The sequence below is a fragment of the Papaver somniferum genome, chromosome 9 (genome assembly GCF_003573695.1).
Source record: "Papaver somniferum cultivar HN1 chromosome 9, ASM357369v1, whole genome shotgun sequence".
In the NCBI taxonomy this organism is placed as follows: domain Eukaryota; kingdom Viridiplantae; phylum Streptophyta; class Magnoliopsida; order Ranunculales; family Papaveraceae; genus Papaver; species Papaver somniferum.
In genome coordinates, this window is record NC_039366.1 from 74,302,412 (window position 1) to 74,325,799 (window position 23,388).

General features: G+C 37.3%; 2 protein-coding genes across 3 annotated transcripts; one reads left to right on the forward strand and one right to left on the reverse strand.

Moving 5' to 3' along the window:
• The first annotated feature begins 314 nt into the window (after window positions 1-314).
• Window positions 315-10,705, forward strand: LOC113313270 (clustered mitochondria protein-like). Of its 2 annotated transcripts, none has more exons than XM_026562018.1 (29): window positions 315-431; window positions 889-1,176; window positions 1,646-1,707; window positions 1,920-2,109; window positions 2,183-2,314; window positions 2,466-2,628; window positions 2,806-2,999; window positions 3,084-3,185; window positions 3,414-3,549; window positions 3,702-3,830; window positions 3,984-4,341; window positions 4,599-4,703; window positions 4,894-5,012; window positions 5,116-5,224; window positions 5,309-5,437; window positions 5,628-5,762; window positions 5,856-6,026; window positions 6,231-6,317; window positions 6,942-7,049; window positions 7,442-7,585; window positions 7,665-7,733; window positions 7,893-8,051; window positions 8,163-8,219; window positions 8,311-8,351; window positions 8,704-8,823; window positions 9,023-9,332; window positions 9,418-9,525; window positions 9,615-9,686; window positions 9,829-10,705. In XM_026562018.1, the coding sequence occupies exons 2-29, from the start codon at window positions 897-899 to the stop codon at window positions 10,276-10,278; spliced, it is 4,239 nt and encodes a 1,412-aa protein (XP_026417803.1). In that variant the 5' UTR covers window positions 315-431; window positions 889-896; the 3' UTR covers window positions 10,279-10,705. The 2 variants fall into 2 exon arrangements, with proteins under 2 accessions (XP_026417803.1, XP_026417804.1); XM_026562019.1 differs by having other exon boundaries at window positions 318-431; window positions 884-1,176.
• Window positions 10,706-14,696: 3,991 nt separating this feature from the next.
• Window positions 14,697-21,283, reverse strand: LOC113314115 (chaperone protein dnaJ GFA2, mitochondrial-like). The gene is made up of 18 exons (XM_026562885.1): window positions 20,948-21,283; window positions 20,768-20,858; window positions 20,584-20,658; window positions 20,368-20,459; window positions 19,883-19,966; window positions 19,723-19,761; window positions 18,895-18,972; window positions 17,949-17,996; window positions 17,756-17,843; window positions 17,564-17,628; window positions 17,390-17,464; window positions 16,810-16,882; window positions 16,052-16,143; window positions 15,851-15,922; window positions 15,656-15,712; window positions 15,402-15,450; window positions 15,238-15,304; window positions 14,697-15,111 (listed from the first exon to the last, which is right to left on the reverse strand). Exons 1-18 carry the CDS (start codon window positions 21,032-21,034, stop codon window positions 15,006-15,008), a joined length of 1,338 nt encoding a protein of 445 aa, XP_026418670.1. The 5' UTR covers window positions 21,035-21,283; the 3' UTR covers window positions 14,697-15,005.
• Between the last annotated feature and the right edge of the window lie 2,105 nt (window positions 21,284-23,388).

Here is a 23,388-nt window from a genome sequence, read left to right on the forward strand (position 1 = left end):
CTCGTTTGATATTATACATCATTATTATACAGCCAAATATTATACATCATTATTCACGTTTTCCCAATTACTGCATCACCAAAATACCACTTTTAACTACCCTAGGTTAATATTCCAAAGAAAATATCCTTTCTCAGCCTTTGATTCATTAGGTAAAGTCAACAAGATTCAATAGCTCCTGAAACACTGAAATCTTGTGGCTGAAAATGAACTAGATAGATGACCTTTTGGACAAACTCGATTTACTGAAACACTGGATAATTTTGACGAGGGTAATACAGTCCAATGAAAATCATTGGATGTCGCATGAAAATAAGGGACGAAAATTTGGCGAAGAGCTCTCAGAGAAAGGGGGTTTAGAGGTTTTTTCTATATTTCCAGTTTATAGCTTCTTCTCCCTGACGGCCGCCCCTTCCTCAATCTTCTCCGCTGTAAAACCCTCTAACTCTATTTAGGTTTTATGTTCTTTGTTTGTGTTTCTATAATCGATTACTGAATGCTCTTTAAATCCGGTGTTTTTGTTGGGTTCTAATAATCTCAATCGTCTTATACTCTTTCAGTGGTTTGGTTCATAGATTTTCTTATCCCGTTTTTATTTACAGTATATGTTTTGATCTAGATGACTTGTTTCTCTGGAAATCTTAGTATAATACTGTTTAATCTTATGGGTTTTAGTTAAAAAGAGTATTTGTTCGATACTGCTCGATTTGAGTAAGTTTTGGTGAAGATACGATGTTCTTTTGATGAGAAGATGTCATTTTGAATAGTAAAATTGAAATGGTTTTACTCTTCTTTTTGTTTGTATTGTTGAGTGATTTTTAGGTTTTAAATCCAGGGTATTTGGTTATGTTTTATTTATTTGTTTTGTTTTGTTTGTTTTTGGATTAGGGTTGAGAATGGCAGGGAAGTCAAACAAATCGAGAAATAAAAAAGCGTCACAGCCACAGGGGTCACAGAATTCTACAAACACTGTAGTAGAGCCCGTTGCATCTACTGATGTTCCCAAGAACGATGTATCTACTGATGATGTTCCCTTGAAAGATGATTCAAGTGCTGTTGAGTCTTCTAGTGTTGTTGTTAATGGAGTTTCTTCTAATGAAGATTCAAGCAATAGCAATCCCGAGGCAGTGGAGGTTCAATCAGAAAATTCAACAAATCAATCAAAGCAAGCTGAAGGTATTCTAATCTTTGTTTCGGATAAAAGCTGTATAAAACACACGTTGACAGCAACTATGCACTCTAATGGGATATATTCCAACTATACAACTTTACATTTCGAGTAGAAATCATAAGTAGAGGAAACCTAAACCTTATACTTGGTTTGTATCACCTTCTTATATAATGCCAAAGTATTGAAAAGAACCCGATGAATGTATTTCCAGAATAAGGATTTTGTTAGTGTTCCTTGTATCAAAATTGGGCTTCAGTGGGTCCAACTAATATTGTTAGGCTGCTTATCAACCATCCATCCCTGGTTTACTTCTATTTGCCCTAGTTTAGTGTTCTGATTTCTAGTAACGCATCACTATTTCAGGAGTTGGGTTGGCATCATCGCGTTTCCTCTTCTGACTGCACTACCAGTAACAATATTATGCAATTTTGTGTTATATGCATCTCTATTGACATTCATTTTTGGATGGTTTAGGTGACATTCATCTCTATCCCGTCTCTGTCAAAGCTCAGTCAGGGGAGAAGTTGGAGTTACAAGTGAGTCACTTTGTTTTACAACTGATACTAAATTATTCCTTTTGGACCATTAGTAGTATAAAACCCCAACCAGTAACTTCTTTTTAAATGGATCTTGCATGATTACATCAGAAGCAACTGTCTCATCGAGATTATCTATCTAAATGTATGTCATCTTGTGCTAAATTAAGTTGGAGTATCAGAACTAATGTATGTTTCCTCTCAATGGCCAGTTAAATCCAGGAGATTCTGTGATGGATCTGAGACAGTTCCTCCTTGATGCTCCGGAGACGTGTTACATTACTTGCTATGATTTAGTACTGCACACCAAGGTTGGCTCTGCTCATCATCTAGAGGATTACAATGAAATTTCTGAAGTCGCCGATATCACAACTGGTGGTTGCTCCTTGGACATGGTTCCTGGTATGCAAAGTCTAATTATAAGCCTTGTTTATGTTTGATTTATTTATCTCTAATGGGGATGCCTGTTTCGCAGCACTCTATGATGATAGATCCATAAGGGCTCACGTTCATCGTTCTAGAGAATTGCTTTCTCTGGCTATTCATCATGCCTCTTTATCAACTTCACTTGCACTGCAGCATGAGATGTTGCAAAACAAACCCGCAGGTTGGTATAATTGAGATCTCACTCTTTTCTGTATTTTGTTTTATTGCTTCTTTCGCTTCAGGAAATTAGAGTAATAGTTTTTGTTTTGGAATTTCAGTTTACTCTTTTATATGTATTACTATTTCGGAATTAAATCCTCCTTCTCATGCAGAATCAGAATCAGTAAAAGCTGAAGCCCCGCAGCTTGATGGTTTGGGTTTTATGGAGGATGTTACTGGCTCGTTAAGTAATTTGGTTTCTTCTTCATCCAAGGAAATCAAATGTGTTGAAAGTGTTGTTTTCTCTTCATTCAATCCTCCTCCAAGTCACAGGAGGTGAATACCTTGTTTGAACTGTGCCTAATTTTATTAATTCTCGAAGTATGTCACCTTTCATCTTAGCTCAAAATTTCTGACTCTGTTATCTGTTTGTGTTCGGCTTGCATAACACATTCTTATGGTAGGACGTTATACCAATTCTGATATATACACACATTTGTAACCTCATTCCAGGCTTGTGGGAGATTTGATTTATATCGATGTTGTTACCGTGGAAGGCAATAAATACTGTATTACGGGAACTACAAACTCGTTTTATGTGAACTCAAGCATAGGAAACTCCCTTGATCCAAGGATGTGTAAACCTGCTTCTGAAGCGACAACACTAATTGGTCTCCTACAGAAGATTAGTCCCAAATTTAAGAAAGGTCAGTAATCTTGCCTAGAGAATTACTGCATGGTGAAAACATCAAGTTTGCAATATAATAACCTAAATATGAGTATTTGTGAAGCTTTCCGTGAAATATTGGAGCGGAAGGCCTCTGCGCACCCTTTTGAGAACGTGCAGTCCCTGCTAGAACCGAATTCATGGCTTGGCGCATATCCTGTTCCTGGTAACTTACATTACTCTAGATTTTAAATAGTTTGTTTTTTAAGTTGAAATTAGTCCTATGTTTTTCCTTACTATGCATGGGTTAAGGAAAATGGTTAGAGTGTATAGTTGTTGTAGAAACACTGTTTTTCACTCTCTTTTTCTTCAATCTTGGGATGGCAATTATGTGTGCATTGACTTAGGTACGCTTGATTAGTTTGGATAAGTCTTTTATCTTCTATCATTTCAGAGCATAGACGGGATGCAGCTAGAGCAGAGGATGCTTTTACTCTATCGTACGGCAGTGAGCTAGTTGGCATGCTTAGAGACTGGAATGAGGAAGTTCAGTCGTGTCGCGAGTTTCCCCACACTTCACCTCAAGAACGGTACATTATATAGTTAATCTTTCTGTTCAATTTAGTCGATCAAATTCTTGTTGTTCTCTCATTTACGTCTTTGTTCAATTACTCTTTTCATTGTTATTGAATTGCAGCAGTTGGCAGTCTATTTATCACTAACAAGTATGATGATGTTGCAGGATCTTGCGTGATAGGGCTCTCTATAAGGTGACTTCTGATTTTGTCAACGCTGCAATTAGTGGTGCTGTTGGAGTTATCAGCAGATGTATACCTCCCATTAATCCAACTGATCCAGAGTGTTTTCACATGTGAGTGGTGAAACAGAATCGCATACCATGTCTCCTTATATTCATTAGGTTGCCAGGAATTGATAACACTGTTTTGTATGCTTTAATAATGGTGTCTCTTTAATGAGAATCTGGTGTTATGGATTAATATATTTAATATAAATTTTCATTTAGGTACGTTCACAACAACATATTCTTCAGTTTCGCTGTTGATGCGGACCTCGGTCAGCTATCTAAAAGTTCGAGTGTTAAGTTAAAATCAGTGAACATAAGCTCTTTGTCTGATTCGTCCGAGAAGGCTTGTTGCAATCATGGAGGCTGCAGTGATTCACATGTGGAGAAAACTAACTGCTCCAATTTAGAGGAAGATGGGTGCACTGACTCACAGCTGGCTGACAGTGAACAGGCCACTTATGCTTCTGCTAACAATGACCTAAAGGGTACTAAAGCATATCAGGAAGCTGATGTTCCTGGACTTTATAATCTTGCCATGGCCATAATTGATTACAGGGGTCACAGAGTAGTGGCACAGGTGCTAATTTGCTTGCTTTGCTTTATTTTTTTGTACTTGCCTCTTCTGTTTTCTTTTTTTTTTCTTTTTTTTTGTACCTCTTCCTATGAGAATTTGAACATTTATCCTCACTAGGTTTTTTGAGTTCTTCCTCCATCGATGTTTTCATTTCTCTGAAGAGCTCTCAATAGTTTCCATATTGTTTGATCTTCTCGGAGATGCACGGTGCTTCATTAACTTGGGAATTTCTGACAATGTCATATCTATTATGTCTTCAGAGTATTATTCCTGGCATCCTTCAAGGAGACAAATCAGACTCACTTTTGTATGGTTCAGTTGACAATGGCAAGAAAATCTGTTGGAATGAAACATTTCACTCCAAGGTGAGGGCTTCTTGAGCTAAATTTTGCTTGCACAAATCTGAGTTTTAGACTGATATTTTCATTGATCCCATTTTGTTTTATTATATATATTTTTTTTCTGTTTCTTCCGTTCGTTCTTTCTTTTCAAGTAACCGTGCTTAGTTTCTTAGTATGAAGTTTCTTAGTGAATTAAAATTTAATCATATACTAGGTGCTAGAAGCTGCAAAGCGTCTTCATTTGAAGGAACATACTGTTCTTGACGCATCTGGTAATGCTGTCAAACTTGCTGCACCCGTGGAGTGCAAGGGTATTGTCGGTTCTGATGACAGGTGACACTACAGCTTGATAATTTTACTTAGTTTTTATTTTTATCATTCTGTGCTGCACCTGTTATGTCTTCTCTTTTCTGATACCACGAGATGTTATTTTCAGACATTATCTTCTGGACTTGATGAGAGTTACTCCTCGAGATTCAAATTTTACAGGGCCCGGGACTAGATTTTGTGTTTTGAGGCCTGAACTTGTTGCTGCCTTTTGCCAGGTAACCTCATGCGTTATGTATATGTGCACATATTTTCTCGGTCACTTATCTTTCTTGCTAACTTTAGTGTGGTTCCTGTGACAGGCTGAAGCTGCAGAGAGGTCACAAGTTAGTTCCGTACCTGATGGAGAGGTACCTGTCACTGATGCTGTCAGTCGAATTAATGATTCCAAAGAGGGTGTTGAGGCAGTTGACACAGATTCCAATAGTGAGGTATTGTTAGCGACAGTGTTAAATTATAATAATGGTTTCTGCCTGTCTGGTAGACTATTTATTTTTTAATTTCGCATTAGAGTGCACAGAAGCGTTAGTTGTGATAGCATAGTGGGTTTCTTGGACTCGTTGCCATTGCTACACTTTCTTCAAGAAAGTTAATTTGCTATCTTGTTATGTTTTACCACAGGATAAAATCGAGGAGGCAGAGGTCAAAGCTGCACAAGAAATTAAGATAGAAAAAGCTGACAATGGTGTCATTTCTGAGGAGATACTGTTGAACCCCAATGTCCTTACAGAATTTAAATTGGCAGGGAGTGAAGAAGTAGGTCAAGATAACTAAATGACATTGCAGTAGATTTATCATTTATCTGCTCTATGTTGTTCCTCCCTCTTAACATCATCTTTGTATTATCAGGAGTTGGCCGCAGATGAGGAAAATGTGAGAAAAGCTGGCTCATATCTTAAAGATGTTGTTCTCCCCAAGTTTGTGCAAGATCTTTGCACGCTTGAAGTTTCTCCTATGGATGGCCAGACTCTAACTGAAGCACTCCATGCTCATGGAATCAACGTTCGTTATATTGGAAAAGTAAGCATTATCTCAACCACACGCCTCCAATTTTTTTTTTTGGTTTTGTTTTGCTTTTACTTACAAATCCTGCGCTATATGCTCGATGTTTAATTCTGACCTAAGTGTTTGGTCTTTGATTGGTTCTTAATTTTTGTTTTTCTATTCTATTCTATATCTTTTGTTTGGTTGTTGGCGTGACAACTCTAAATTGCTATTACACAGGTGGCTAATATGACAAAGCATTTACCTCATATATGGGATCTCTGTGCTATTGAGATTGTTGTTAGATCTGCCAAACACATTCTCAAGGTAATACCAACATTAGTTATGTTTGTGCAACAATCCTCTTGCACATTTTCTTTGTTGGGGTTTTTATTTTATTTATGGTTGTGCTCTGTATATTATTTTTTTTCTCAAGATCATATAGCTATTTAAATTTATGCCCTGGAGGCGAATAGAATCCAAATATTGTCTCAGATCCTTTATGGTCTTCTCTTTTATGCATTGGGATCTCTGGATAAATCTGCATGTAACTATGAACTAAGGAAGGACTGGAGTTGGATGGTTAGGTGTTTGAAGATGGATTATTATTTATTATATGATTTTAGTAAAAGAAAAAAGAATTTATAACATAATTATGTAGGTCAAAGCTTTGGTTAGTATCCCTTTTTCAATGTATGATTGGCCATCCGAACTTGTTGCATACCATATCCTTCGTTGATATTTCTTTTGAGAGAAGTGTTAGCTGAAACAGTGGATGTCAAATTTAGAATATCTAAATCTTTTCCAAATTCTCATCAGTACATGCTCAAACACATGATTTTTGGCATTTTGTTGCCGCCTTGCCAGCGTATCAGACAATATGTTCTTTAGTTTTAACTTGTAAGCAGTGAATAGAACAATGAGAACTACGGTCCATTTTCGGTATTACAGGATCTTTTGAGACTCTCACAGGATCATGACATAGGGCCAGCGATTTCACATTTCTTCAACTGTTTCTTTGGAAATGGTCAGCCCGAGGGCTCAAAATCCCAAAAGAAGGTAGAGAAGCTAAACTTATTTGTCTTTTTTGTTTATCAAGAATTTTTGTGCAGCTAATTTTATGATTTTGAGTTTTCCCTCTTATTTTTTTCGCTGTTTGAGCTGTAGCAAACAATCATTAACATTATAACATTACATGGTTTTGGTTATAAAAAACTGGAGAAGTAGCAAAGGACAAATTTCATCAGAAGTAAACTTATTCAGTAAAAGTTGGAGAAAATATATCTAGAAACGTCTTTTGTCAGGACCATTAAGCATTAGGCATTCATGGAATGTAATATAGCTTTGTTTAGTTGACAAAGAAAATTTTGGATAGTATTTTACATTATCCAGCGCAGTTCATTTCTTTTGACCATGGATCAATCCAGTATAACATCAGTGTTATTCTGCAGGATCAAGCTTCTGGTAAGTCTTCCAAAGGCCAAACAAAGTTGAAAGCTGGAGCTTCTGAAAAAAAGAATCAGTCTTCATATGCACGTATAACTCATGAAGCCTTATGGTCTGATATTTGCGAATTCGCAAAGTTCAAATATCAGGTATTCTATTTAGGCTTGAACTGCATTGTAACATTTTATGCTTATTTCTGGGTATTTCATTTAACTTCCTGTCATGCAGTTTGAGTTGCCCGAGGACGCAAGACAACGGGTGAAAAAAGTCTCAGCTATTCGTAATCTGTGCCAAAAGGTACTGATAAATGAACTCTGTTTACGTCTTGCAGTTCAAAATGATAATTAAGTTGGTTTTTGCTAGCAGTATCAACATTCTTCATTTCATTTCTTCGATCATTTAGTATATCTTTATTATATTCCTTTTAAAAATTAACCTTGTTTTTTAATTTTCCAGGTTGGCATAACAATTGCCACACGCAAGTATGATCTTGAAGCTGCAGCACCCTTTCAAACGTCGGATATCTTGAATCTCCAACCTGTAATTAAGCATTCAATTCCGGTATGCTCAGAAGCTAGGGATCTTGTGGAAACAGGGAAGGTTCGATTGGCTGAGGTATACTTTCTTCATTACTACAGTTTTTGTTTGTTAACTGACTTATTTATGGGTTTTCAATTGGTGACAGTTGACTAATTGAGGGTATAAATGTTTCCTGACTTATTTTAGGGAATGCTTAATGAAGCCTACACGTTGTTTTCTGAAGCGTTTTCTATTCTACAGCAAGTATGTTCTTCTAACTTATTTAGTAGTAGTATTCATTTTCAAGTTTTTCCAATTTAACTCGTAGTAATCTTCTCAAATTTTCTTATTCCAGGTTACTGGTCCCATGCATCGCGAGGTTGCCAATTGCTGCAGGTATTAACCATTCCCATGCTTTTTAGTTTCCCACAATGTCTCTTTGAACAAAACAGTTGACTGACAAAATTAAGATGCCAAACATTTGAAGTTGGAAAATAGGGTCAAGTCTTATATGCAGGTCAATCACTTGCATATTTGCATGTTTGTAACTTTTTCACTTCAACCTTTTGTGCCGTGCTTGGTCTTTTTAAGGCAGTAAAAAATGAACTTGACAGGTCAAGATAATTATAGTAATGTGGACTAGGGAATTTTCATTGTAAAGTGGGTCTTGAAATGACTTGAAAGAAGATACGAGTGGCGTGTTCAACTTATACACTTCCTAAGCAACTGCATGCTTTGCAATTCTCAGGTACCTGGCGATGGTTCTATATCATGCTGGAGACATGGCAGGAGCTATTTCACAGCAGCACAAAGAGCTGATCATAAATGAGCGTTGCCTCAGTTTGGACCACCCTGATACTGCTCACAGGTTAGCCAAGTTATCAAACTCAGTTGTTCCGTCTATTATTAATGAATAAAATTTTCATGTGGGTCATTGTTGGATGTGGGCATGTAGGTCCAATACAAGCACCTTGTGAAGAGTTTGGCATTGAATATACCTAGCTCACAAATTATTGATTACCTTATTTTGTTGGGGACTCATGTTATCTACTATTCTGTTAATGCAGCTATGGAAATATGGCTCTTTTTTACCATGGACTTAATCAAACAGAGCTCGCTTTGCGACACATGTCTCGAACATTGCTCTTGCTGAGTTTGTCGTGTGGGCCAGATCATCCTGACGTGGCTGCAACATACATAAACGTTGCAATGATGTACCAGGATATAGGCAACATGAATACAGCTCTTCGCTATTTGCAGGAAGCCCTTAAAAAGAACGAGCGACTTCTTGGTGAGGAGCATATTCAGACTGCTGTATGTTATCATGCTTTAGCTATTGCATTCAACTGTATGGGTGCATTCAAACTCTCACTCCAGGTAAAACACTAGGAGCGAAAATGCGAAATTTTATGCTTGCCATATCGTGCTTGTTTCTATTAAATAAGAGAGCCTGGGTTTGCAGCATGAAACAAAAACTTACGACATACTTGTCAAGCAACTTGGGGAAGAAGATTCTAGGACGCGTGATTCTCGGAACTGGATAGAGACATTTAGAATGCGTGAGCTTCAGGTAAATGAGCGACTTCTATCTGTTGGGTGGCTGGAGAACAACCTCCTTTGTTAGTTTTTTCATGACACAAGCTCATCTTTATTTTGCAGCTGAATGCACAAAAGCAAAAGGGACAAGCAGTAAATGCTACTTCCGCTCAGAAGGCCATTGATATCTTAAAGGTACTCTTGAAACAAAACAACCTATACTGGTATATCTCATTATGCAGATGACATTGGATCTTTGCTTAGATTTTGCATTTCATATTTGTCTCAACTATGATAAGAAAATTTCGAAATTCTGTATCCTACCATTTTGTGGCAGGCTCATCCTGACTTGATACAAGCTTTCCAAGCTGCCACAGCAGGAGGTTCGGGGAATCTGAATGCATCCAACAATAAATCCCTTAATGCAGCGATAATGGGAGAAACAGTTCCTCGGGGTAGGGCTGGCGACGAACGTGCTGCTCGTGCAGCGGCAGAGGCTAGGAAGAAAGCAGCCGCAAGAGGCCTACTTGTACGTCCACATGGTGTTCCAGTCCAAGCTTTACCTCCGCTCACACAACTACTTAATATCATCAACTCTGGAATGACTCCAGAAGGTGAAGCAGAAGAATCCAAGAAAGAGCCTACTAATGGAGACGCTACTACAAATGGTCGTGAAGTCAAAGAGAACGGATCTTCATTGGTCCAAGAACCTCAGGCCCCTGTTGGATTGTCTGGATCTACAGTGGACCCGAAGAAGCAAAAAGTGAAAACAAAAGCGGTATCCTAAATTTTGTTGAGAGAAAAAAGAGAATGGTTGTTAACCAAGAAACCTAACCTTAGTTTTGGTACCTTGAGGTGAGTTTTAGAGACTTATTTCGTAATTCTTTTGTATTCATGCGAATCCATTGGTACTTATCTCTTCTTCATTAGAGATGTGAAGCTATTCCACACTTCCAATGGTTGCATTAGTTTAGTGTGCAAGTGCTCATGACAGAATCCTGTTTTGTCATTCATTCTTCATTATTATTTAGGCTTAGTATAAAATGCTTTGGATCTCAAGGAGAGGTGATCCAAATCCGTTAATGTTACACTTAATTGCTAAAAATATCATGAATTCAGCTAGTCTCCTATATTTCGTGTAATAGTTGTGTAGGAGTAAACAGAAATGAACCACTCTACAAATTAATATTCATAATTGGCCAAATTTATTGCAATTCGTTGTGCATCATCATGTCTATTTTATGTCCTGGGCGGTGAACATTTGTACTTCTGAATTAATTGATTGACACCCTGCTGCTAGGATGTGTGATAAATTGATGCATCACTCGGCCGATTGAGCACCAAGAGACAAGGACAGAGATTTGGTCCGAGTACTATGGCCTGCCTAAAATGAAGTGATGGTTTTTCTATTTGTTTTCCCTGAGCTCCTTTCTGTCTGTAGGATGGACCATGGATTGTCTTACTGTATTTGAATTTATAATCTCTTTGCTACGCAAAGATAAATTAAATGCAAAGAGACATCCTTGAATTGACAACATGTTGAAACATCGCAATAGCATTACCGGACCTTCCGATAACACGGAAATATCTGTCAACAACTCAAGAAAATATAGCAGCAAAGAAGTTTTATATTAGTAACTGCTCTCTCACTCACTCACTAACACAGTTCTTCTCCTGAGTACTCTCCGTGGGATGAATCTGAGTAGTAGTCCAAAGTAGTAGCATCCTTCTCGAGATGATAGCTGTCCCATCCACCTTTCTTTATGAAATCTCCCGGAGACTTGATAATATTTTGAAAAATCTCATTCCAGTTTTGAGGGATATTATTCTCATAGAGCTTGACGAATCCTTCGTCAAGCTGATGTTTTATGACAGGAAGTGATGCCGGAGGAAGTGATGACAGTCTTTCAGTATAACTGTCATTTCAATTTCCCCAGGTACATACTCTGCCAGATTAACAATCTCAATCTCGTCTAGCCTGGCCATAATGGAGGCTTCTTCTCCGAGTCGAACAAGGGAATATAACGTCACGTAAAAGGTGGACACATGATCTTCATAGGGAAGTTTTCCAAGAAATTTGGACTCCATATATAACTTCTCAAATGGACAACGTCGTATGGGATGAGATCCCCATATAGCGTCCTGAGCTCTGTTGGCGAAGTTCAGAGGAGCTTCACCAAAAGTTTGGGAGAGCCAATGGGATTGGATATCCTTTATCCTTCTTGTCCCCACCATGATGTGGTCATGCAAAGACAATTGCAATCAGGCAGCATGCACTGGTCTTCAACTAGGCAGAAAACAGCATTTATCTTTGAACCCTGATTTTGGGCATACCAAAATCTTTCTAGGCATACAAAATAATGGTCCCATCTTGGATGACCTTATAAGGGGTACCCTATGGGTAGTTCAATTACCTATATACCCTTAATACAAAAATCTAAAATCGGTTTTCTAAAAAATCAAAATCAGTTTCCCTTACCATCTCTTCTTCCTCCTCCTCCTCTAGCCGAACTCTTCCCCCACCTGCGAGAAAAAAAAATTCATCATCGTGATTAATTGTCGATTCGTAAAAATTTGATCGTCGATTAAACTCAACCACATAATGACTCGTGCAAAGAAAAGCAGGGACTAGGCAAACCAAATCGTCTTCTAATCCATCAATTGAAGAAGAAGAACCAATTGAAGATGAAGGTGTAGAAACTTAAAATCAACCACCAATTGAACCAGAAATTGAACCAACTGCATCTCCAACTCCGGAAATGAGGATAAGAAAGCAAGTTTTACAAACCCAATCTCCTATTTGCTGTTTTTCATCGATTAAATGACGGTTACAGTGTTGGGTTCGGCTCAAAATTGAGTTGCGTTTTTAGCCGAACTGTTCTTCACAAAAGCTTCCTGTAAGTGTATATGAACAGTTCGGCATGAAATTTCATGAAATTTCAAGCCGAACCTAGTCACAGATAGAGATGCATAGGGGTTCGGCGTATTCGATAATCATAATATGTGCCGAACCTAGCACATTAACGAGGTTCGGCTATTACGATATTCTCAATATGTGCCGAACCAATAACAATATTTTAACCCAAAAAATAACAAATTGATGTTCGACTCATACGATTTTCGAAATATAAGCCGAACCGGTAATTATTTTTTTTTCGAGCTATTCAGGATGTTGTTCGGCTTACTATGAAACTTTCATATAAGCCGAACTAGTGTCTAGCAAACAGTTCGGCACATGCAGTAAACAGATTCAGTAAGCCGAACCGTTCATCAATTGGTAGATTCGGCTCATAGATGTGAGCCGAACCTCAACCTGTTTCGCCGAACCATGATTCAAAAAACCTAACTTTTGATAATTGAGAGCTATAGAAGTGAGATTAAGTATAGGATATAAGTGTACCTGTGTATTAGAAGCATTGGGTTCCTCATCAATGTCTTCATCATCAGGATTTGGCTCATAAAAATCATCATCTTGAGTTTGTGTTTGAGTTTGAGCTTGAGTTTGAGTGGGTGTAAAATCATTCTCATAATCTAAGAAATCAACCATTTCTGGATCATTGTTGTAGTTGATATGTATTTTCCTAGGTTTTTTAGATGAATGATGACCCTCCTCATCCTCCATTGAATCAAGAATTAGAATTTTCTCACTTTCTCCTTCTCTTTCTCTCCTTCTTAACCAAACCAAAACTTTGATTTTTTTTCCTCAAATTTTAAATCTAAACAACTCTTATAATTCTGAAAATTATTTTAATCACTAAACAAAATATTTAATCACTAATCAAGATTATTAATACTAATACGTAAAGGGCAGATTTGCCATTAAAATTTTTTTGGATTAAGGGGTTATCTGATTTTGCTATTTCATAACCTTTTTTGTCTTCATTCAGTATGCCTTGGAAGATTTTGGTATGCCCAAAATTACAGTTCTTATCTTTTCATACAAAATAACTATTTGGGCATGCACACTGTTATCTGTATATAGGAATAGGAACCCGTCTACATGGGCTTCAAGGGTACCAGTACTGACTTCTTTGTATATGTCGTCACCACTTGCCTTGAAAAGGAATTTGATGTTAGTTGACCTCATAATTTTGTCGTTACCCATCTGCAGCTTATTCGAAGTGGGAGTTACTGGATTTAACCGCCGAGCAACTTCAGACTGACCCTTGCCCAACAACTTCCACTGAATCCACTTCCAGGGACTTACTGGATTTAACCGCCGAGCAAGATTTGAATTTATAGTTCTCAAGTAATTATCTAGCTCCCTCAGCTCGTTAGTTGATTCAGCTTCACCCTTTTTATCAGAACCATCTTTTTCCCGACACCGACCCTCATTCAACAGCCTCCGGGCACCAGTTGAATACTTTTTAAACTGCGAGCAAGATTTGCTTGATTAAACTTGAGCATCTCCTCCAGATAGATGTGCCGTTTTTCAGAGTCAATATCATCACGTAACAGCACCGGTCTGTGTTTCCTATAATAAGTTATCATATGCATGCGGAAGCCGTCAAGGCTATCATCCTTTGGGGTGGCGCTTGTGGTTTCAAGAAACTTCATCCTGGAAGCAGAAAAGGAAGAGGAAAACCAGGGAACTACCAAAAGAAAACCAGAATCTAAGGATAGGAATTGCAGTCAGATAAAGATTGATATCAATCATGGAAAACCCATACAAAACCAGTTCTCAATTACAGGATATGACAAAGTATAAAACTATGAGCGGACATATCAAGTAAAATAAAATAACCCACATCACAAAAGCATCTTCGCCATGAGAGAGACCTGGGTGGGTTGCTAGATCTCTTGGCTGGTAGAAATAGAATCCTGATAGCTGAACAAAACAAGGAACATGAAGAACTGGTACGTATTTATAAGAGCACTAGGGCTCGGCAGACTGTTGGGACCGGTTTTCCGTAAGCTAGGAGGACTCTGCACGCACAACACAAAATTGAAAAAAACTTCGCACGTCCGATTGTTGCGTATCTTTGTTTATTTTGCTTTTGATTTCACGACGGGTACAGTGATATTTTTTTGCACACGGCCTAAGTAATTAAGAACAAATTTTGGAAAGAATAGAGGTTGCAGACCAGCGATAAGATGATTACACAATCTGACAGCGAAAGACACGAGAATAAACCACGCACACAATGGTTGTATATATCAACCATAAATAAGAAGCTTCATATTGCAAAAACACATATAAGCAGATATGAAAACATTACCACCGTTAAGTAAAACAACAGAACGCCATGGCTAATAATATCAGTATCTATATACAAATATGGTCCTCCATGTTAGCTACGATCTTTAGTTTAAGGTTTTGCTGATTTTATTTTAGGTAAAGAAATGTGATTAATTATACATATCGTACACAACTCAGAAAGTACCACCGATAAATATAAGGCCTCATTAAATATAACCTAAACCACCTAACAAAATTGCTCAACTGAGACTAGTGATTGTTATAAGAATAAAACATCACCACATCAAACAGCCTGGATTCCATTCGTTTACATTTTAACCAGAAGCTTCAGCAGCTGCTGCTGCGACACCCTTTTCTTCTTCTCCATTGTCTTCCTTGCCAAACTCTTTAATCAATGAGCGCTGTCTTTGTGTCAAATTCCTGCACAGGAAAACCCATTCTCAGGAGATTAGCTTTTCTTTATACGCTTAACATGCCAAAAAGATGGCACAGATTAGGTTTTCTTTGTACAGCATAAGCTTAATGAATCCTGAGAGTAACACTTACGTTGGTATGCTGACGTTAAAGTGAACATACTGATCTCCAAATGAGGAAGAGTTCCTTTGCTTAATACCTGGAAGAATAGATTAAGATGGGTTTATTTTTGGAAATACAAGGAAAGATGAGAAATAAGAGGAATATGTACGCTAGATAAATTATAGTCCTCGCACCTTTTTTCCTCAGAACAACCTGCTGACCAGGTTGAGTGCCAGCATGGACCTAAAATGCAGAAAACAAAAACAAAGCGAATCAATCATTTCCATCTTAGTGTACAAAATAAATTCACACAACAGCCAATGGTAAGAAAGATTTCTTCTCAAACAGGGTTCACTTAGCAAGTATTCGTCAATTGAGCCAATCACAGGTTCTTCTTTCCAGTGATAGTCAAAAAAAATATATTTCGTGCAATTCTAAGTAACCGAACCTTTACAACAATGTCACCAGTCAAAGTCGGGACCTGGATGTTCCCACCAAGAATTGCCTGCAAAAAATTAAGTCACAAACAGCTTTTAAGTAATTGTCTTGCTCAAAAAGTATTTGATTGCAGTATCAATACGGAGAAAAAAAATCAATCTAAGAGAAACTGACAAAAACAAAATGAGAAGTAGAAAACAATTACTTGATTGATACTTAAACTAGCATTAACATGGATATCTGGGCCTTCCCTTCGGAAAATAGGGTCTTTGCGGACCTACAGAAATAAAACCATATGAAATACCAAGGAAAGAAATACTGGCAGCCTAAGAATCTATATTCTCAGCAAGTCAATATAGAACAGATGAATATAATAAAAGTTAGACGAATAAATTAGATTAGTCACCTTGACGGCAACAAAAAGATCACCATGCCGGTGACCATCGGGATCTGATCCACCCCTTCTGTAGACCTGTAAAGTTTCTGAATCATCAATTCCTACAGACAAAGAAACAACATAACTAAGTATTAGATGCATGTGACAAAAAACAAATGAAAATAGATACATAATATGCATCCTGTGCATTGAGAGGATTTTGAGCTTGATGTTACATTTAACTGATAGCAAATTTGCACTAAATGCATAGTTTATTTGCTCAAGCGTTCGTTAAAGGTGTTCGATCCATAGGGTGGGGGCCCCACATCACTCACCACACCCTATTTGCTACAATTCACTCGAATTCGGCGCTTTGAGGAGATTTGGGGAGCCAATAATGCGACTAAAGGTGAGTTTTTGCTAGGTGCTTTTTCTGTTATTACTAATGTATTAGGTTTATTTTAAGAAAGAAATCAACATGGTAAATCAAGAGAATATATCACAAGAGATATTTCATTCAAGGAATGGATTATAAGTGGCCAATAAAAATTTACCACGAAGAAATTAAACGTGATGCGTAAAAGGCTAAATCTGCATCATAACTAAAATTTAGCAAACACCACCCCCATTTGACTCAAAGATTAGTCTATTAGAGTTTTATCTAGATGTCTTTTCTGTTATTAGTAATGTATTCAGTTTATTTTGGGAAAGAAATCCACATGGTAAATCAAGAGAATATATCACAAGAGATATTACTCAAAGAATAGTCTATTAGTCAATCAACATACCTGCCATAACATCAATCTTGACTGTTTTTGGACCTTTCACAACACGTTGTCCTTTGCATGACTTGCACAAGCTCTACACACAAAACCTTGAAAGTAAGAGATGGTTTGTACAAAGGCTACGGTAACCCAAGACCCACACATAAGATGAACAAACAAACGAATTTGAAAGACTACTGAAACTTAGTTATATATGATTCATTCTAGGGTTTCCTACAAACAACATCAAAGAGCATATCAGCCAGATCTGGTAGTATATATCTAGTGCTCCTAAAGAAAAGCTATGATGGAACATGTCCCACTTAACTTCAGAAATAGACATCAAATTTTCAATCCACTCAAGTCCACATTATGAATTCTCTGAAAACCTAAGCCAAATATCAGTCTGGTGACATATCAGAAGATATCGCTGCCAAAATTTACGATAAAAATAATAAAAAAGATCCTCCAGAGGTCGGTGAATGCAATTTTGTTGGTATATATTGGCAACATCAATAACTTATTAATTAAAATGAAACAATTTAATTGTTGCAGTTGCAAATTGACAGACTAAAAGGTAAACAAGCAATAGCGAATAAAGTACCTTCACAGATTTCCCAGTACCGCCACAATGCGCACAGGTTGACTGCAATCTAAATGGACCTTGCTGCATATATATCTGTCGATGTAGCAAAAAAACAAACATCTATCAAATAAAAACCTCCAGGGAGGTTTAAATGTAGATAAACGAAAAGCTACAGGCAACAGAAGAACAGACCATCCCTGAACCTCTACACGGCCTGCACGTTTCGGGCTTGGTTCCTGGAGGCACACCTGATCCACCTGCGAAAAATTGTTCCATGAAAGTTAACGATGCTTCAACGGATGAAGATATAAACATGCTGCATAGGTAGCAATGGTAGGCAATCAAATATAAGAGTTCTGTTAAACTACACAACTATTAGCATACCACAAGTTTCACACTTTATGGAAGTTTTAAATGTAACAGTCTTGGAGCACCCCTGAACAGCTTCCATAAAAGATAGTTCAAGGGGAATCTGTGCAACAAATAGGAAAAGAAAATGATTAAAAAAGAAAGAAAAAAAAGGAAAAAAAAAAGGAAAAAAACGGCTTTCAAGAAGGCAAGGGAGATAAAAAGATACCGTCACATCTTCTCCCCCAACAGGATTTGGCCTGATGAAGTCGAAAATCTACAAGTTTCCAAACAAACCATACGTGAAAGATCATAGTAAAAATTCAGTGAAGGAATCCTAGCATTCTAAAGAAGTAAAAAAAAGAGATACAAATATCACAATCAATTGACATCTCATGACGGTAAACATGCTTGGACAAAACCAGAGTGCTGATGTCCCTAAACTGTCTGGCCAAGATTCTGGCGAGATTATATATGAACAATACGGCTACAATCTGAGAGCAGTTATAACTGATCAGAGACAATCCCGGACAAGCTTTCGACAAAGGGTGCATAAACAATCACCGGGATTTTTATTCTTCCTGATCAACAGTAGATTTATGACCTGGCTAGCAGATGTCACAAAACCGCCCAGGGTTGGGATTTCTTTCACCTAGGCAGCAAACAGGGAGCAAACTTTTTACAGAGTGTGATTTCTCCGGCATCAGCACAGGATATTATCGTCCTTAGATTGGCTACTTGACTGAGAAAATCAGGGTATTGTTGCAGTTGATGTCATAACATGGATGCCTGCAATCTAGGTCCCATGTCCTTGCTCATCGTTTCGTCTCTTGTTCTAATACAATTACTCAAAAATTACAAATTAAATGCTACATGAAGTTTTGCCTAATGCATTTCTAGGGATGGTTCTCTAAATTGCAGAGAGATTAATGGGAATTGAGTAAATGTAATGCAGAGGAGCTATTAAAATGAGACCTAGATATGGAACTCAAGTAAAAAAAAAATTACAGCTGAAAATATGAACCTCGTTAGTCGTGGTACGACGAACAAATTTGAATGTTAAGCCAATCGATCTAACTGGCAAAATTGATGAAATTTAAAAGCTCCTTATCAAAGCTCTTGCTAATAATGCTCATCATGGGGGTAAATGAATAATTAATGTGATAGATATTTACGTCAAATGGATTTCTGCCACCTGGGTTAAAGTCAAATGGGTTAGGCCCGCCACCATTTTCAAATTCTTCATGACCAACCTAATAATCACCAAACAAGAAATGCAATGTCAAAAACATCAAAAACGCAATGAAGACATGAAATAACAAAAGACAAAATATGAAACTGGCAGATGAGCCCAGGGACAATCTACAATCGTTCTATCTAATTAATTGTAACGTTTGGTAGATTTTAGAGATAGTCATTGTCTCTTCGGAAATAATAGCCAAATGAGTTCTTTTTGCTCATCTCTAGACTGGATAAATGATGAAGCAGGAGAAGTGGCCGGAATTTGATTGGAAGAGCCAAACTTGTAATATGACGAGCAATATAACAAAATGTGTAAGGAAGACGTCTCTTGAAATCACAATCTCGAAGTAATAGTTTAAGGTCACACTTGTGCAGAAGTATCTCTATTCTTACAGGAGAGTGATGAATCCCCCTCCAACAGATTTCTACTTAGAAACTAATCCAAGGGATAAAACATTATATAACCGGTGTTCGGTGGAAGACTTGCAGGCTTTCAACTTTGCCAGCATCATCAAAGGAAAAATAGAATTTCATTCGAAATGAATCTGACTTTCATGAAACTTCATACTTCCGTTGCAAAAACATAATCAACTGATGATGCAAACAGTTATTTTGCATAGGCAGCTGTCTAATACATAAAACTTCAAAAGTGCTTTGCAATTAACCATGTGAATTAGAAAACAGACAGAAACACTTTTATTAAAAGAAGTAGCATTCTTAAACACCTATTAAAATAAATGAAAAGAAGAAAATAGTGGCACCTGGTCATAAACTGATCGCTTTTCTTCATCTTTTAAAACCTACAAACATGTAAGATAAAACTTGTTATCATTTTGTGAGTATATGAATTCATCAATCAAGAAGCTATGCATATTCATCTAACGTAAAGAAACAAAAAATTAGGACACGTGATAAAAATACCTCATAGGCTTTTTGAACTTCTTGAAACTTTGCTTTAACATCGGCATCATCCTTATTTACATCTGGATGCAGTTTCTTTGCCAACTACAAAAGCATCCAAACACATAACAACGGAATTGTGAAAAATGACATGACATTGTTACACGTTGTAGAATCATAAGAAATACTTGACAACAACTCAGAAGCAGTATTAGTCATCATCAATACACAACATGTAAACAGTCATAAGAACGTGGTTAACATTAAACCGTATACAATTAGTGCCCTTGCATCAAAATCATAAAATAAAATATGATGGTAATGTGTCGAGATCATGGTTCGACTTTGCAGTCCCCCAAAAGGTTACCAAGACGAAATACGAAAAGTATCAGTGTGTATGATAAAATAAAACAAAATAAAAGAGCCATAGTCATATTTTGCAATGAGCCAAAAGGGAGACAGTATGAAAAGGAAATAGTCTATTGAAGAATGAAAATAAACTTTACAGCATGATAAGCATTCTTGATGTCGGATGCACTTGAATCCTTGCTTACTCCCAGTACATCATAGTAGTCTCTCGAAGACATACACGTTGGACCTAAATGAGCCAATGAGCAGAAAATGAAATTTCAAAAAGAAAAAAGAAGACCCAGATAAGAAAGAAGAAAATACAAATCCAAAATTTGCATTTCTACTGTTATAAAGGAAGAAACTTTCAATACCAGTTGCGTGAATTGATCTCTTTGCAGACCAATTTCCATTAATAACTCCACGCAAACCTCCACTTCCTAGTTTTACTGAAATTATATTCAAAACCCATGAATCAATAACAGAAAAGAAAGAAACCTGACTAACCCAAACATGACTAATGAACAGGAAGAAAAAAAACTACAAATAAATACCCACTTTCAGAATTAACATATCCACCGATCTTATAAGGATTTTGAATTCCAGATATAAACCCCCGACGACTCCCCCCACGCAATGAATTGTTCAACTGTAAGGACAAACAAAATGATAAAAAATCAAATTAATAAAATTTCAATACAAACAGAAGCAATTTAAGGTAGAATTGAGACAACTTACTAGACTATGAGAATCTTCAAGTAGCTTCGAAGTAATAGACCTTCGAGCTAATAAGTAAACAGCTCTAGCACCACTGTAACGTACCATTGGAGTTCAGAGGGGGAAACCAAACTAGAAGAAAATCAAGATTAACAGGGGAACCTGTAGAAAAACCCTAACGTGGGTAGGAAGAAGCAGAGAAGAGGCTTCTGGGGTTTAATGAAAGAACAAGTCTCCTCCCCGAATATCTGGCGTTTCCTTTCTCGTTTGAAGCGTCGCAATGGCCAAAATTTTGTTGTTACTGAACTAATTGTGGTTCTCGATCTCGCTTGCAAACATACACAGTTGGCCCGCACGAGATTAGGGGTAAACTGATAAAGTGCAGTTCTACCTTGTACTGGCAAGGGGTGTGTTTAGAGCTGTCAAACGGTCAAGCTAGGGTCAACCCGGCCCTAGCTTGCCAACCCGTACTAGGGTTAGGGTCAATCCTAGCCCTAGTACTATTCACAAACAAGCTCAAAACCCCAACCCTAGCCCTAGACGGGTCAACCCTGACAGGTTGATGGATTGGCTTGTTAATGTTATCAATTTAAAATTTAGGATTGTTTAGGATTATTCATTTAGTAAAGGTCGAACCTAGGTCAATTTGGTGTTTAACTAGAAGTCCCACCACTGAGTTGTAAAGTGGACGTTTTTATTGCCACTTAATCAACGATATAGCCGGTTACGGCGCTTTAGTTTTCTTAGGCAGAGAACCCTAACATCAACTAAGCATTTTACTTTTTTTTTAATCATTTTATAAGTTTAAATTAATGTGAGTAAGACTAACTCACTGTTTAAATTATGCTAGTCCTTTTATCAATTTAGGACATCCCGAATAAATATGTGATTGATGAATCTAAGTTGTAATTTAATTTATTGATTGATTATTTAAAATCTAAAAATTGTTATATTTGTTTGGGTAGATCCAAAATTAGCTTTATTTATTGATTTAAAATTAACTAATTCTAATATATGTTTGCAAATCATGGATTTTAAAGAGTTGGTGGGATTGAGGGATATATTTATTAATTTTGACGGCTTGACGGGTAACCCGCGGGTTGGCCCTAGCCCGACTTGTTTTCTAGTAGGGTTGTATATGCCAACCCTAACCCGGGCCGGGTTGAAACGAGCCGGGTTAGGGTCAACCCGCAAGCCGGGTTATAAATTGACAGCTCTAGGTGTGTTCATCCGTCGGTGTCCAAATTATGTTTTTTAGGCAGTTCTACTCTTGGTAGCACGATTTCAAATATAGTTAGGCCATGAGTTTCTAAGATGGTATCAAAGTTAGGTTTGGATGGTGTGCGAACTCCATGTTTTAAAGATCGGTGTTTTCGTGTTCAGAGATCATGTTAATTTCGTTCAGTATTCAGCTCAGTTATCCATATTTGATGTTATTCAGTCAGGTGTTCAGTGTTAATCATGTATTCGAGTTTGAGGAGGAGATGTTAGAAATAGTCTCATATCCCCTCAGCATTTGTGAAGTTTAAGAACCTTAGGCAAACTACCCTTGAAAGCCTGTTTTTGAGGATAGTTAAACTCATCATCAATAGTCTAAGGAAAGGAGGTGTATATGTATGTGGGATAAAGAGCGGTCAAGATTGTCCGAAATTTTGGGCGGTAGAGATTATGCCGCAGTCCCCAACGAACCCGACTCATGAGCTTACATCGCTGTCAATCGACTGGCCTATTATCTAGTTGGCCCATACATACAATTAAATCAAGAATTAGTCAATCCCAGACACACATTTTTCTCTTGCGAATTATGGTTATCGTGCCTGATACAGGTGTATCCGTACTCCTTTAGAGAACTTAGTTAACCTCAAGCTAAGTTGAGGGAAGAATCCTATTCTAGGCAGGAATCCTTGTTTAGGTAGAATTCCTAGTTAGGGAAGAGTTTTGTTTTAGGCAATACTCTTAGTTTAGGAAATAAATTCCTAAAAGAATTCCTTGGTCGGCTGAGTACGATAAAGGCTATAAATAGAGGGCTTTGGATAATAGCTAAGGACATATACTAAATACAGAAAATCTAGAGAAAGCTTGGAACAATACTTGTGCAAGCTTAGCAAACAGTTTAAGGTTGATCCACTGTTTAGAGAAGATTGTGAGCGGGGACAAAGAGAGAATTGTAATCGTTTTCTTGTTCATAATTTAGAGAAGATATTTTTCTTCGAATTACTTTCTTGTGTCTTTGTTTTCTAAGTGTTTTCGTCTATTATTATTTTGAATTCCGCCTCTATAATAATAACTACCAAGGTACAGAGATCAAAACGTATCAAGTTGGTACCAGGAGCAAGGTTCATTTCTAGGGTAGATATATGTGGTTTATGGTTTTTATTAGATCTCTATACATATAACTTGGTGAGGTACTCGAGAAGCTAGAAGACGTTAGGAGAACAAGGGGATCAAGGATGACGAAGTCA

Bases quoted from the DNA above. Each gene is read 5' to 3' on its own strand.
- LOC113313270 (XM_026562018.1), top strand. From the start codon at position 897: ATGGCAGGGAAGTCAAACAAATCGAGAAATAAAAAAGCGTCACAGCCA. The intron at 1,177-1,645 runs GTATTCTAATCT...TGGATGGTTTAG, and splicing joins TCAATCAAAGCAAGCTGAAG to GTGACATTCATCTCTATCCC. The intron at 8,220-8,310 runs GTATGTTCTTCT...TTCTTATTCCAG, and splicing joins CGTTTTCTATTCTACAGCAA to GTTACTGGTCCCATGCATCG.
- LOC113314115 (XM_026562885.1), bottom strand. From the start codon at position 21,034: ATGGTACGTTACAGTGGTGCTAGAGCTGTTTACTTATTAGCTCGAAGG. The intron at 19,967-20,367 runs GTAAAGTTTATT...ATGCTTTTGTAG, and splicing joins TCAAGAATGCTTATCATGCT to TTGGCAAAGAAACTGCATCC. The intron at 15,713-15,850 runs GTAATTGTTTTC...AATTTTTTGCAG, and splicing joins CTAGTTTAAGTATCAATCAA to GCAATTCTTGGTGGGAACAT.